The sequence below is a fragment of the Orbicella franksi genome, chromosome 10 (genome assembly GCF_964199315.1).
Source record: "Orbicella franksi chromosome 10, jaOrbFran1.1, whole genome shotgun sequence".
Classification (NCBI taxonomy): Eukaryota; Metazoa; Cnidaria; class Anthozoa; order Scleractinia; family Merulinidae; genus Orbicella; species Orbicella franksi.
The window spans coordinates 22457479-22473805 of NC_138154.1; the positions used below are offsets into that span (position 1 = coordinate 22457479).

At 41.3% G+C, this 16327-nt stretch overlaps 1 protein-coding gene across 3 annotated transcripts in view; it reads left to right on the plus strand.

Annotated features, from left to right (window-relative positions):
- LOC145499962 (uncharacterized) overlaps positions 1-16327 on the plus strand; it is a 33591-nt gene that overhangs the window by 11829 nt on the left and 5435 nt on the right. The window contains exons 3-5 of one of the 3 annotated variants that reach the window (XM_081479479.1): positions 1926-1982; positions 3196-9649; positions 10976-11142. The exons of 1 other annotated variant lie outside the window; for it this stretch is intronic. In XM_081479479.1, coding sequence (XP_081335605.1) covers positions 1970-1982; positions 3196-9649; positions 10976-11066 — 6558 coding nt within the window. In that variant the 5' untranslated portion in view covers positions 1926-1969 and the 3' untranslated portion in view covers positions 11067-11142. Of the gene's footprint in view, positions 1-1925; positions 1983-3195; positions 9650-10805; positions 11143-16327 lie in introns of those variants that run through there. One more of the 3 variants, XM_081479480.1, reaches the window with a different exon arrangement.

The following is a 16327-nucleotide window of genomic DNA, read 5'->3' on the forward strand; positions in this document are numbered from 1 at the left end:
ATCTACTAGATGACTGCACCAATCTCTCCTGGTTATCTCCTGATTATATGTTCTTCAAGCAAACCTAGTTTTCTACGCAGGAGCCCATCACTAGGAGTGTGCAACTTCCTCAATTATTCCTGTCCCGGTGTTTTCACAGACCGATCTATTTTTAGTTTGAATTTACCGCGAATTCAGCCCCGCAGCAACCTCAGTGACCAATCACAAGCAGAGACTTTATAATTTCACCGGAAGATTAGGTTGTCATGTCCATCTGAGGCCTCCATTTTTCCCCTTACCGATGCGCGCTCATATAGACCGGAACTGACCTTTTTTGAGGGCAAAGAAGCCTAAAAATAGACCGGTCTGTAAAAATACTGTGACATAGGCTTAGTATGGGAGTTGCAGGCTCCTAATGATGGGCTCCTGACCAAAGTTGACTCTAGGGTACATACATGAAGGGCTAACAGCATATCGCAATCCACGTAATGGATAATAGGGCGATTTCTGAAAAGTACTTTATTTGGCAAGGACAGGAAAGATGAACACTTCGGCTTTATGATATGGCAGAAGCCCATAAGCAAAGATCTTTCACTAGGTATTTCTGGAAGGACATAATGACTGAGAAAATAACCGTTATTGTCAACACAGAGAAACGTAGTCGCCTTTTATGGTAGCCTGTGAACGCAGACATATTTTCGGTTGTCGACTAAACCAGAATTTTTGGTCGCCAAAGATGAAATTTTAGCCGCATTGGCGACCGTCCCGGTCGCAACTTCGAGCCTTTTCAACAATTTATATAACCAAATTTTTATGGATGGACAATGGGTGTTGGTGAAATGTTCGGACATCATGTCCGATCAAAATGTGAAATTGGCCGGACATATTCAAAATTTGGTCGGACAATGTCCGGTGACCGACTGTTATTTCCAGCCCTGCATTTGAGTGCAAAGCAAACAAACGCCCAAACACAAGCTAGCCAACCGAACAAACAGATGGTCGAAAGTGCGGGCAGACGCTTGCTGCCCAAGTAGCAAAAGCAGTTTAAGCAGTAACGGCAACAACGCCTAAGGCAACATCGATTAAAAAACGACTTAATATTCAACCTACGAATTTCGCGAGAATTTAGATTCATTCAGTTTGGCTATGCTGTCAGAAATATCCCTAACAGAAAATGTAAGACAGCGTCAAAATTCGAAAAAGAAATTTTAAAAATTGGCCGTCGTATAGTTCACGTTCTCTCGAATATGCAGAATGCGGCTATTTCACGTTGTTGTTTTGTGACCTTTTGTAAACAACGGCAAAGAAATGAACAAAGAATTATAACGCACGCTTACACAGCCATTGTACTCGTTGCCGTTGCCGTCGAAGTTCGCTCAATTAAACTCTCTTAAACCCAGTAAACGGCACAATAATGAACAGCCAAACGAGCACAAAACAAACGAAAGCCCGGCGGAACAAAAAGGCGGCTGAGAGTACAGAAAACATCTCTGCTATGAAACGAAATCAAAACATATAAAATGACGTTCCCGCCATTTCGTCTCAGGTAGTTTCGAGAAAGTCGCCTCGGCTGTCCACGCATCGCGCGAGTAACATCCTCGGAAGAACTGGGTACCATGTCTAAAAATAACTCAAGAGGGATTACCTTGGGTAGAAGGCCTATATGGGGGATTCACTCTCTTACCTTGATAATCTCTTGATCAAACGTGGCCTTTTTACGATATTTCCGCCTTTTCACAAGTTTACAGGATTTTTAACTTTAATTACCAGAATTTTTACATCCCCATCAGAGCATGTCTTCCAACGACAGGCGAAACCTATGTTTTCAATCTTTCTGTGCTTTTACTTTTGGTTTGACTAACATGAAACCTTTCGCCAGCGTCCGTGTTAAGTTAACTTTATTATTTCACATTCAATTCATACTTTAATTAATTCTTTGGTTTCAGTAAAGCATAGTTCATTGGGGAGATTCAGGACCTGAAGAAAGAAAATGTCTGACCAAGGTAAGTCACTGTTTTTAATACATAAACCACATGCTAATGTCCCAGTCGTTACAAAAGAAAGATTTAAGTTATATTTGGCTGGGGCAACTGTCTTCCCACGTGCACCTTCCACCTGTCCCGTGAGGAACATTTTGTTTTCAGCCAGAAAATGCCGAGATTTTAAACGAAAAAAAATTACAATACATATTAGCAGAGACAGCAGAATTTTGCTTGAATAACTTCTAAACATGGCTAGCGTGACTTGTAAAGTACATACCACATTTAAAACTCGGTTAGGTATTTTTAACCGGTTTTCAAATAGTTTTGGATTTTTTTCTGGTTTTAATGTTCAGTGTTTATTTACAATTCTATATGATTTACACCATGTTACAAAAATTGCGCTGCTTTAAAATCAATTAAGTTGTGTAAAATGGTATGAGAGGGGTGTGTACTACTGGAAGCTACGCCTGTAGTAATTTGTGCATAATATAAATCTCCACAAAATCTTTACCCAGCATGCGATCAAATTTTTATTATACCTGCTCGTACCTTTTCTTTCCCCTTGGATGGCATTTCGGGCGAGTTTAATCGATCTATGGTTCGTATTTGACCAAGACGTAGTCGAGCCAGAATACTCACGGCGAGACCCGACGAGCCTGATAAGTCGCCGAAACGCAACGAAGAAAAAAAGTGCGATTAGGTATTTATCGCACGGTACCCAAATTCCTCTAAGAGACGATGATATCGTAGCCATATCAGGTCAGTGACTTGCTATCGCAGAATGCCAACACAGTCGATACGGCTCGGGTACGGTAATCGTGGCAACGCGCATCCCTAAATGAAGGCGTTTGCAGAAAGATGGCTGGCATTACAAGAGAGCATAGAGAATTATACGTTTATTCTGCTCATGAGCAAAATAGCTTGGGCAAAATAGCCCAGGGAGAAAGAACTTGGTATTGGTATGTTCACCTTGTACGATTTTCACATTATCGAGTTACTAAGAGTATTACACGTAAGAACCTTAGCGAAAATTGTTGGAAGAACTGTGGAAATAAAGTGCCTTGAATTACCCCAAGGATTGACCTAGGCAGGGTTCAGGCCCGGATAATTAACGAGGCGTAATGATTGATTAATGGCGGGATATTAAACTAGCGGGGGCCGAGCTTTTTAACCTTTTGATTATCTACTATCTACTGACACGAACAAATTAAAACTGTATTATCCTATGTTCCAGGTGACGTCATGCGCGATTTGACACTTCCTGTGGTCGTTCATTTCTCCATTTCCGAGGATTCGGAATGCACTCTTCAGTTACATGGGGACTATGACGGTTTGTTCTATTGGGAGATCCCAGATTTTATGACTGATTCCCTTTTCTGTGACTTTTTATGCGAAATCATTGATGCTATATCCGATGGAGAAACGGAAAAGTTCATTCAACTCCTCCAACCGTCTTCAGCATTAGAAGAAGAGCTTCGAAAATTTAACCGTAGGCGTCTAAAGTGGTTTCGTGTAACTGACGATGAAACTAATTCAAGAGTCCGTGAAATCGTCAAGAGGTCTGGAGATTCCATTGCTCCCTATCCACTAGAGGGAACGATTAGAAGCATCGACGTCCTAATCAACAACGACACAGACCCCACTGGAGAACTGCGGAAAAATCTTAATCAGGCTATTGCTGAGGACATCGCGTTCTATGCTGACCTGGAGGAGATTGATGAAGAAATTGAGGAAGGCCAAGACATTACAGTGGAAGATGGATACCCCTCAGACGAAGAACAAGAGATTAACGAAGAGGTTCAAGCGAATCCTGAAACGCCTTGCTATTATCCTTCGCAAATAGAGATGGCAGCTATCTTAAAGAAGCGAATTGACACCATTATGTCGCATTACCACAACATTTCGAGCCTGAGCGATGTCTTTAACGATGTGGAGTTCGTGGTGTACACGGCCAGGTATAGAATGCTCAGCGATCAGACAGAGAAGAGGATCTGTCATCCCAATGCTGGTGTATTGTCGAAAGAGGAACTGGAATCACGAGATGGCTTACATGGTAAGAAACGGATGTTTATGTACGTTCACAGCACAGAAACGGAAAAGCACTTTCAAGAACTCAAAAGGGATGTTCATGAAAAGCCCAACACCCTCTTCGTCATCATAGCAGATGAATGTCACTGGGGAATCACGAAAGACAAGGAAGAGAAACCTTCTGCTCATAATCTCTTCATCAACGAATGGTGTAAAGAAAAATCGCCCCAAAATGTGGTTGTTGTCCAGATCTCTGCAACACCCTTCAACCTCCTAACACAGAACTCTCGTCTTCCAGAGGTCCGATGCAGTCTTCTTAACAACGAAATCTCTACCGTTCGGAATGATTATCAAGCAGGTGACCTTGTGGTGCTGGAAAGAGAACTTGACTTGGAAGAGCATGTTAAAAACAACTCAAAAGAAGTAGAACTTCACGTTGTCCACTGGTCAGAAGTCGAATTGAAAAACTTCGAAAGGGGGATGCGGATGAAGCTCAAATCAACTCTAAATAACAAAGATGCACCAAATCAATACCTTCAGGTTTCTCCCGACGGAGAGCTGGGTGTTACATGTACTGAAGACGACGCTAATGATTTTATTGTACAAGGCAGCAACGGCATCGTGATCCTCAAAGTTTTGCCAAGCAACGAACAGCAACAAGCGAAGCCTCTGACAGTTAGTCAAGATGCAGACGGAAATTTGGTTGCCAAAGTTGACTCCCCAAATCCAACAAGATTTGAAGTGAAGCTAGATTTTGGAGTTGGAGTTCTGGCGTTTTGTTTATGTGAAAAACAAAATCACTATCTTGCTGTTGATGAACATGGTTATGTCAGTCTAAAACCAGCCAAAGTGGAGCGCAAATGTGGTGTGTCGATCATGAAACCAACACCAGAGGTAGCTAGGATCTCCTTCGTCTCCTACCAATTCTTCATTGATCGATCTGGGCCGGCGGAAGTTGACTTAGTTGGACAACAGTATATGAGTTTGAATTTCTACCTGAGCACCATGAACTCTTCCAACAGAAACGAGCAGAAGATAAGGGAAGATGGCTTTTTCCAAAAGATCGTGGACAAGGCGAAGAGACAGAAGAAAATGTCTAAAACAGACGCTCCCTCCTTCTCAGTTGATGCCTTGCTATGTTCGGAGTACTGCTACTACATTCTCCTTGCCAGCGTTTACGACAGTGAAGAGAAAATACGGAAAGCACTAACTTCTAATATCGATGAATCACCTGTCGCTGAGTTTGACCGAAAAGTCACTTTATTTGTCCACAAACTAAGGAAAGAAACAACAAATTCCAAAAAGTACATTGAGCCGGAAGCTTTCGAGTTTGTTCGAAAAGAACTCTGTGACAAAGCGACGGACGATTTTAAAGAAAACATGAAGCAATTGGGAAGATTGGGTAAGCACAATTCAACGACAGAAAAGCAAGAGGAGTTAAAGAAAGTAAAGAAAGAGGTGATTACTTCATTTGTGGCCTGCATTATGCATCTTCCTTTGAATGAACTGCAAAAAATTATGGAAGACCCTCGCCTCATCAGCGAGATTAAAGAAATAAAACAAAGGCTGCAGCTAAATGACTTCCAAGAGATGTTTGAAGAATGGATGAGTAATCTCAAAAAAGGCGAAACAAGTTCCTTGGTAGAAAATCTAATCCGGAGTGGGAAAGGAAAGATGGGAAGAATGAAAATTGTTCGAGCCAGGAGCATGAAAACCGCTGATCAATTTTATTTCACTCTACGACTGACGCGATCAGTGTCTTTTCTTGAAGAATGTTTCGAAGTCATCAGAGACTATGGCCGCATTCAGATCGAGAAACAGCTGATGAAATCATCAAGTCCCTTCTTTTGGAATCTTCAACCAGAAATCTGCGCCGACAAGTTCGACTGCCGTTGCCGTGTCTTAAAGCCACAAGCTGGCCGCAAAAGGTGTGGTTACTGTGACCATGTGCATAAATCGATAACGCAGTATGAGGACCTTGAAAATCTGGCTTGCGTTCTCATCCTGGTTGAAAAAGGTCGGATGGGAGACACATTTCCCCAAAGCTTTGATTGCCTCGACCTTCGCCTCAACTATGACAGTAGTTGCGAGTTCAAAGAAGGCTCGTCATTGTATCTTTCAACTATTATTCAAGAGCTCGGAAGAATGTGTCGTTACTCAACGTCCTCTGCCAGTGAGACGCCTTATGTACTGGTTGGGCGGGTGCTGTTCAAGACGCTTCAAAAGTCACTTGGAACGTCACCTTCAATGAGTGCCATTTCTTGTAACAAAATTGATCGGTACATGACAAAAAGCAGCAGAAGCAAAGGGGAGAAGTTCTCATCACTACGTTGGCTAGATTATGAAGCTCATAAGGATAGCTACGATTATCAAAACGCAAAGAAGCATTGTAACAGAATCCTTCTGCACGCGGAGCCCCAGATTGGCAAGACGGGAACATACCTTTGCCTCATACGAGACTTGAGACTGGACATTCTTGGAAAGAAGAAGGGTTCTCTTTCCGCGACACCTGCATTTGATGAAGGTATCTTTTACCAACATAAACAGTGTCATGTTTCCGAAGAGATCGCGGTCAGTGAGACCATGGAAACTCAAGATTGGCAATTTCCATATTGGAAGACGATCAAGAACTCTCCAAGGCTGTACGATAGACCAGTGGCATTGGGAAAGTACTCAATTGGAGGGTGTTTCTATACTCACGACTTGGAGGAAAGTCCTTTCATTCTTATGAATCGAGAGCAACAGAACGCGACCAAGTCTTATCACCAATATCAGCAGACTGAATGTGCTGATGGCGTTCGAGCTTGGCATTGGTACCACTTCGAAAAATGTGCCGAATGTGGACGACTTCTCCAAGGCAAAGAACCAGTTTTGGAGACCTTCGAGGTTCACATCGATGATGAACCAGTCACTGTTACATGTTCAGTACCAAGCAGCTACACATCTTTTAAGTACCTGCTCGAACAGCTGAAGAGAACGAGATCCGAAGGAAAAGCTGCTAAAGTGCAAAATTCCCTTACCTCCCTATTCTGGATCTTTCATGCTTCACACAGAGATGATCCTCGCAAGTGCACCTTGAATTACCACCATGTAATGCAAGAGAAGGGACAAGTCGCGACCTATATACAAGCAGTCGTTGTTCGCAAAGAAAAATTCGATGCTTACAGATCCACGTGGGGAAAGGTGCTTACCATTGTCCAATTGCCAGATAAGTTGCCTAACTGTGAGCTTGGACCGAATGAAGGAGGAGTGGGGTATGCAAGGCTTTTCATTCAAAAGATGTCATTTGCCTTAAATCTGGAATACATCTTTGTGATGGATGACAACGTGGTGGTGATGTCCGAAGCAGTATTTAGGACTGGTGACCCATCGTCACCCTCAGAAAGAGTTCTAAGAGACGAGAATGGTGTGATGCAGATGCAGCGCTGTTCTTTCCTCAAACCACTCAGCCATCTTCAGAAAATAGCGCAGGGAAAGGACACTCCACCAATTGATGAGACAAACTATGAGCCACATCCTTTAACAGACGAGTTTGAATCTCAGGATTTTCCACTGTATAGCTACACCGGTCCTGCGAAGCTGTTTGGAAACAAGCAACACGAGAGCTACGGAGTACTGGGTCTTATCAGAAGTATTCCAGTCACAGTAACTCCATATTTAAGAACCCAAGTGTACGCTGCTATTTTACTGAATGTCAAGAGTACCGTCGGAAAAGGTGTTTTCTATCGTCCATGGCCTTGTTGGGAAGACCTACGGTTCAATGACGACTGCGATAAAGTTGGTCTCTGGGTAGTGAAATGCAACCGTTACAGCTTTCTCAAAGTTCAGTACAAAGATTGGATCAACAACCTTGTTCTTCCAAAGATCTTTGAGTGGAAAGATGATAGCATTCTTCAGGAACGACCAATTGCGAGCGAGCTACCCAAAGATTTTGAAGAAGATCTTATCCTGAAACACCTTTCCAGCCTTGTTAGCACAAAGGGTCCGGAGAAGTGTTTCAAAGGATGTCTCGGGTATGAGCAACAAGAGGACATGGAAAACACAGTCTGTCCAGCAAGAATAGTTCAACAAGTCCAGGGAAAGGAGGCTACGGAAGAAGATTTCACCAATGGAGTTCCTGCTGTTATTCTTTCGTTCTGTGTCACAAATTCAGAGCGTAAAACATTAAGTCTTCTGGATAAGATATTTTGCAGCATCAAAGAAAAGATTATTTTCGTCGCAAGTGCAGAGGAGGCAATTGAGGAGTGGCCTCAGATGAGTTTGGCTACCATAGCAAGCAAGAAGGGAATTTGTTTCTGCTCCGAAATGAGAAAAAGAAATGCTAAATTTTCCATTTTGTCGGCCGCGGACCCCAAGAGTCATCGTTTACGATACATTTTAGTCGAGGCGTCTTTTCCGGAAGAAGATAAGAATGATCCAGAAGACATCACTGGAAGAATTGAGAATCGTCCTGCCAATATCAGAAATGAGCCAGAGGTCGACGGAGGTACGTCCTTTAATAACGTGCAACCTATGAGCAAAGCAAAGAAAAGGGTAAAGAGATCCCTTCGAGAATCATCCGATGACAGCGTCGAAGTCAAGCGACTTAAAACTGATGAAGATTGCAGTCAATTACCGGAAGGCGTGTTTCCGGAGGCATCTGACGATATAAGCATAATAGAGGAAAGGTGTACTCCGAAGAAATCGCTAAGCAGCCCTAATCCCTTTTGGGAACAAAATTTTGAACCAGAAAGAAAACAAGCCAAGACCGTCGTCAGCGAATTCAAGCACAAGAATAGAGAGATTGATTTAATTAGAGTAGATTCTGAGGACTCGGTAGATGTAGACGAAGAGATCATGATTGCATCAGGGAAAATGGATTTTTTTGAATCTGGTGGAGAAGAAAATGAAGAGGTTGACAATGTATCCAATATCAGCATTCTAAGTGAGGACCAAGAGACCTCGGCAAAGAAACGAGATGCAAGAAGTGAAGATCCTGGACATATAGAAGGAACCAACGATGTCACAAAAGATATCGTCAGTCTTTGGAGGGAATTTAGGAACCTGCCGAGCAGCAGTAGGAAAGACGGCGAGAAAACAGGAAGTAATGATCTTTCGGCGCAATACGTGAAAGAAAAGCTCTCGCGTTTTTCCACCGATCAGCTGCAGGCGAAAGACGACAAAGGTTACACTGCACTCCTGAAAGCTTGTTCTCTGCCTACCATGAGCCCTCATGTGATGCAGCACCTTATCATTGAAAGAAAGGTAGATATCAACTGTACGCTGCCCAAGACCTTTGACAGAAACCATTCAGCAACAAAAGGATTGATTCCAGGAATGTCTGCTTTGTCAGTGGCAATAAAAAGTGGAAATGTCAAACTAGTCCCCACTTTCACAAGACGTAAAAAAGAAATATCTTTTGGAAGCGCCGACGATGATGGGAATACCGCTCTACATCATTGCGTTCTTTCAGCGTCAAAAGTTTCCTTCGAGAAACTGTTTCCTCTTTTCAAGCCACTAAAATGGAAAACGATGCACAACAACGAAGGAAAGAATCCTTTGGAAATCATAGAAGATCTAGATATGACGGGATACACTGAGAGGAAGAAAAACATAATCAACTTCATGCGCCAAAAAATGGAAAAGATGGGTTCAAGTCAGTTGCTGCAAAACTTTTTTAGGTAACAGTTTTTTAATCATTAATTACACTAATTTAGTTGAGGGGTGCAGAGGTTTGGCACTGAGTCGTTTATGTTGTTACACCTGTACAAGAAACCCTCTTCCGCCACACAATCCAACTTCCTAACAGACATACACACTCTATCGCCTTCATTCTTCAATGCCAATTTTTCCCGTGGCCGCGTTTCTCAAAGGTGAAGAGAACACGAATTTATTAATTGAAATCTCTAACCGCTATGGAGCGCTTTGAGCTTTCGTATGTTCCATCGAGGTGCCCTTTTTGAGTGACATCAAATTAGTACATGTCCAAACAATCTTTTTTGTCAACTGTTGACTTGCAAAAATCCGGGAAACGAGAAATTTCAAAGGTAGCTTTTGTCCACAATCTTGAAACCTCTTCACCCTCTTAACGTTTTACTTTACCAAACTTTCAGTCTAAAAACTAGTTTTCCTTCTCTCTTTTAACCAAAATCCGCACGGGAGGGTTATTTTTTATTTTTATCAGAAAAACAAAAACAAAAACAAAACCAAAACCAAAATCAAACAAACAAACAACAACAACAAAAAAAAACTGTAGGGGAAAGGTGCGTTTTATGATCACTTCGCTGAGCGGGCACTATTGCCGCTCCTGATGTTCGCCCATAGGTCTCTATCGTCTGCAGCTCGTACCACTTATGGTGTATGATACCTCAGCCAATCAAATTGCAACTTCTGCATTAGTGTACGAGTAGAATTCTACTAAAATCGCACATGATTTTGCATCGATTATTAAGAAGCTATAGAGGAACAATTAAAACCGGAAAAACTCTGGCTTGGAGCCATCAAGGCCAGCTGAAAAAAGAGGTGGACTGTTGAGCTTAGTAAACCAGCAATTACAAAGGAAGAGTGTAAATAATAATACAACCACAGCATGACCTTTCATACTGATAATAGTTAAGTTTGATTTATTACTGAAACTATTCCCAGACAACAAAGTAGGGAAAAGCTCACTTGCGCAATGCTTCGTATTACTCAATATTGTGTAGCAGAAAGGCGGTGAGAAACGGGCTATGATACATTTCAAAGTGAATGCATTGTGTAACGGTATGCAAAATGTGCATCCATGTTTGAGCCCTGTACTGCAAAGGTTGAAACGTTTTGATTTTTTGGATTTGTTAGTGGAGTGAAGCCCAAAGGAACTTAGTGCCCTCGTCCAACATCTCTTCATGTTCTCAAATTGTGGTCAAGAAGCCGCATGCAGTTGATTACACGTAGTACCAGCTCTGTGTTCTATGACTAGCTGGCTTTCCATCTAATGGAAGTGCTAATTTACGGTCCTCGTCCACTAGAGTCGACATCAACAACAGGTTCACCTGTTACTTCAACCGACAACTGTCTACCTTGGACAGAGATGAAGGGGACGTGTCTCAAGTGTCTTAAAGACCTATTCCAGGTGTCCAGTTCAGTTATGGTTCGTTGCGAAAGGTGCGAACTTACAACAATGAGCCGAGAAGCAGTAGAGTTAAACAAGCTTTGTCACTAGTCATAATTAGTTTGCGATTTTAAAATTTTAAGATTTTACCTCAATGGTAAGGCTGTAACTTAGACACGACCAGGTTTCTGAACTACTTCGACCTTAGTGGCAGTCTCTAGAGTAGATATATAGAATGTCAATATTATCAGGTAAAGTCAAAAAATAAGATTAAGATGGTAATTTCCGAAACGAATTGTATTAATTTTTAAAGTCTTCACTTAAAGGGAGCCGCTTCATTGAACAGACTTGAGGAAATGTTCCTCTTGATGATAAATAGTGATAGGAAATTGTACATAACGAGCTTCAAAAGAGAGCAAGATGAAATTACAGTCTGCTCTAGACCAATTCAATGATTAGGTCGACTGTAGAATTAGATATTTCTATATGATATGGGATGTCCTGGTCCTTAACTGAGAAACAGAAAAGTGAAAACGTCTTGAACCAGGGTAGATATCGGTTTTTGCAAAGTTATACTGCTGCAGCTACTTAGCCACCCATCTTTTTGTATAATTACGTAACGACTAGCAATGGCCCCAGACGTTTTCGCCCAGCTTTATGCTATTATGTACAAGATAATCAATGTATCGTTTTATAAGTTTAGTATTGATATTTGTTAGGTCTCATTTACATGGAAATGTCTTAACCCGAAAGGGGAAATTAATGCCGTCTTTAAGTTGATTTAAAGAAAATTTTTATTCTTGAATTTATTTTAATCTATGGTATATTGTAATATAGTCTATTCAAAAAGGTTTAATATTCTTAATCGAACCTTCAACTGTTTGTTGAACGAGTAAGTTTGTTATTAAATGACAAGTCTGTTCTGACACTCTTTGATACTTTAAAATCTGGATGCACGGGTTGCGACTTAACAAACAATAGATTGAACTATTTGGACCAGGCTCCGCCTGCTCTAAGGACGGATAAAGTTATGTATTGGAAATCGCTCAATCCCAGAATGGTCACGATTTCTAATTTTTATTTTTATTTTTGATGGCATGACAGTGTAAACCAGCGATTCAGATCAGATCGTGTATTAAATAGTCTTGTTCCTATACCGACCCAATCATGTATACAGAGAACTTTTATGGTCATTTAAAAAGCAAAATATACTCCGAAAGCCCTCACGAACAAGCAAAATACATAGAGGATATTACACGTTGGCGAAAAGATATGAATTTTATGTTCGAGTGGCAAGAACTATATCGCACGAGTGAGCGCAGTGAACGAGTGAGATATTGTTTTTGCCACGAGAACATAAAATTCATATCTTCGAGGTAACGTGTAACGTTCTTTTTATTATATAGACATGCTGATGACGCTGTTTTTGACGATTTTCCAAAGATTTCCGACCACTTTCCAAAGATTTCCGAAGATTTTCCAAAATTGTTCCGAAGGCCAGAGGAACGTTTCCGAGCATTTTAAGAACATTTCCGAACATTTTCCCAAGATTTCCGAGGATTGCCGAAGAATACTGAAGACGACCGAAGAAGATCCGAAGATATTTCGATCATACAAGTTAAGGTTACTTCCCACCTTCAGAGGCCAAAAACATCGTTTCTTCTCTTATTTGACAAAATTTAAGTTCGTCATTTTATCTAGTGTTTTCAAAGGAAAAACATTAAAAATCTCAAAAAGCGTCCGAGTTATTTAGAAAAAACGTATTTTCAAATAAAGTTAATAAACTAAGAAGGTGTCATAATCTTGTCAAAGGGCGAGAACCCTGGGGAAATTTTCGCGGCAAACGCTCATCGCTCGTATTTCATGTCATTTGCATATTTTTATTTACATCACGTACTTGACAAAAATTCCCACGTGAAAACTCTTTACGCTAACTCCTATGGAAAAATCAAAAGCAGAAAAAATTCCTTGGGCAAAGCAAACGAAAAAAACCGGCCCAAAGAAGAAAGAAAAAGCGCCTCATTGTCAAGGAGAGAAAAAAAAACCTTGCCGAAAGCGACAAAGGCTCTTGGTTTGGCCAAACGCCTTCGACAATCTCAGCATCTGCTGAAGATCCGGAGCGTTCAAATATCCTTGGAACAAGTAGCTTAAAAATCAAAGTCAACGTCAGTGCAGGCTGCGAACAAGATTCTTCGTCGGGATCTGGCGGAAGCGATGAAGAAAATAAAACCTACCCAAGGGAACTCATTTCAGCAGTAAGGGTATTTCTTAAGCTGTCCGTCAATTCCTTAACGTCTTGTTTTTCAGCGGCACATTTTCCGCCTTAAACATTTTTGGCGCGGGTTTTACCTTTGCCTTTGCCTTTGCCTTTGACGTCTGTGCCCATTACATTACGTCGCCGTCCTAAATTGAACTCCACTGAGCGAGATAAAAGAAAAAAAAAAAACATGTTGCAATGCGATGCTTTTCCCGGGAAATCTTGATCTATTGTCGTAGACACTAGGAGGTCCTGATGTTCCACTGGTTTGCGGTTTTATCAGGCGTGATAATCTCCGGGCGTGGCGCGAGTTGTTTACGAACCTTTACTAGCGAAAATCTCGCATTTGATTTTTGGCGGAATACATCCACTTTGAGCGAATTTATAGGGTATGCAAATTTGACGGATTTTCGTGAAATTTCGCCAGAACATTCCAGAGATACTGACAAACCAAAGTGTGTCGGGAAATTTTGATATTTAACACATTTTCCCGTGGCGTCCATTTACGCAACACGTCTCGCATATTTTTAGCTACTCCAACTTTAGATGTGGATATCTAGACAACGAATCAGAATATCGAAAAAGCCCGATACGCTTTTGTTGATTGATGCCTTGTGAATAGGACTGTGCAGCCATTTTGCTCGTACTGCGGAATCCGATAGCCGATAAATTCAATAGAAGAAGCCTCGGTCGTTTCGCGCCTTACCGCCTCCTGACACTTCCTAAAAGAAAGCATTGCTGAAATTGTATTTTTTTCGTAAAGTACATTTATTAAGCTTTCTTATGATATATAGTTTGTTGGGGTTTTATTGAAACTGGCGCGCGTACGATTTTTTTCCGGAAGGGCACCCGCGAAGGTGGGAAGTAACCTTAAAGGGACAAAAGAGAAATGTTATCAAACATGATATCTTCACATGTGAGGATATCATATCGTTGTTGTCAGTTTCTTACCAGTCGGTATACCACTCACTTTTATATAATAACTGTGTTTATTACATTTTGCTGGTCAATCTCAGCCTCGCTATGATGTTTGCGCGGTTACTATTATTCTATTCTATCAACTTTATTGGTCACAAAATTACAATATAATTAAAAGAAGAAAAGGACCAATAGGAATTGCGCGAACGGGAAAATAGTTACCCATGCGAGGCGCAACCCTAGAAGCTAGTAAGAATGGTGATAGAAAATCTTAAATTTGATAAAAATTACAATAAAATCTAATAATTACTTATAGTTAAAAGTTATAGTTAAATCTAATTAATTACAATAGTTTAAAACAAGATGCGGATAATATTAGTCACAGAAAATTAAGAGCGGTGGCAAGGGCAGTTACGGAAGAGGAACCAGGAGCAGGGCATGTCAATATCATAGGTAGTGTCCAGTAAAGTAAAATAAGTGGCGTGCAAAAAATATTTGAATAAACTTGGGCTAGAAAATTTGTCTTGAGGGGCGAGATTACAGATAGTGTTCCAGGGTTTTACAATTCTATTGAAAAAAGAAGCTTGAAAAGTTGCGGTTTTACAGTAAGCAGGTTTTAGTACGAGGGTGGGGTTCTTAGAGCGGGACCGGCCATGTGTGGTAAAAGTAACATATCGTTCAATTTTTAGGTCAGTATATCCAGAAATACAGTTATAGAGAAATCAAAGATCTCTCAGTTCCCTGTCATATGTTAGTGGTAACAAGCGAAGAGTCAGCAACCGTTGTTTGTAGGACATCTCGCCGATTCTAGTTCTTAGTATCCAGCGAGTGGCGCGCCTCTGGACTCTTTCTAAGATTGTTCTCAAATTGACACTAGCAGGAGACCAAACTTCCGTGGCATAAGTAAGCTGTCACTTCACGAGAGATAGATAAAGTGTCCGCCTTACTTTGATGTCGGTCATAAGTGGGCAGGTTCTCTTTAAGAGTCCCAGCATTCTATTAGCCTTGAGTACAATACGCATTACATGCGAGTCCCACGTTAGATTTTTAGTAATAGTTACACCGAGGTCTTTTTCTTCCTGAACGCGTTGTATGTTTACCTCGCCAAGATGATATTCATGATTTACAGGTGTTTTCTTTCGCGTAATTGTTAGCACTTTGCATTTGGAGGCGTTGAACTTCATATTTGATTCGTGGCTCCAGGTGTTTAAACTTGTCAGATCCTGCTGGAGAATAGCACAGTCCTTCACTGACAAAATAGTACGGTGCAGCTTGGTATCATCAGCATACAGAGCGGTGCTGGTTTGCTCATGGATGACATCAGGGAGGTCATTGATAAATATCACAAAGAGGAGTGGGCCGACAAGACTACCCTGGGGTACACCGGAAGTGACCGGTAGACGCTCAGAGGCGGTGCCGTCAATCACAACTCTCTGCGATCTGTCCTTTAGGTAGTCAGAAAACCAATCTAACAGTTGACCTGTGACACCGTACCATTTCAGCTTTTCAATAAGAATGACGTGATCAACTGTGTCGAAGGCCTTGGCAAAATCAAGGTACAAAATATCCGTCTGTTTATTTTTGTCGAGTGCCTCCCCAATTGAATGAAGTACGGATAAGAGTTGCGAAGAGCATGAACGGGAACGCATGAATCCGTGTTGTAAGGATGTAATTGATTGCGAGACATGGGAATAAAGTCTATTACAAACGCAGCGTTCCATAACTTTACTCACAATTGGTAAAAGTGAGATTGGTCTGTAATTTTCAGCTGGCTCTAAAAGATCTTTTTTATGAACCGGAGTAACATCAGCTGACTTCCATTCTGATGGGAACCGCCCAGTACGCAGAGAATGGTTGAATAGGGAACAAAGACTTGGCGCGATCTGCTCACTGCACTCTTTAAGAATACGCGCAGGAATTCCATCGGGGCCAGTGGCTTTTGACGGATCCAAAATAAACAAGCAATCTCTCACCTCGTTGAAAGATAGTGTGATTTCAGAAAGTTCCGTATTTATTCTCATGGGATACATTTGCAAACTGCGTGCTTTGTCCTGCTTGGATGATGTAAACACAGAGCAGAAATAAGCATTAAAA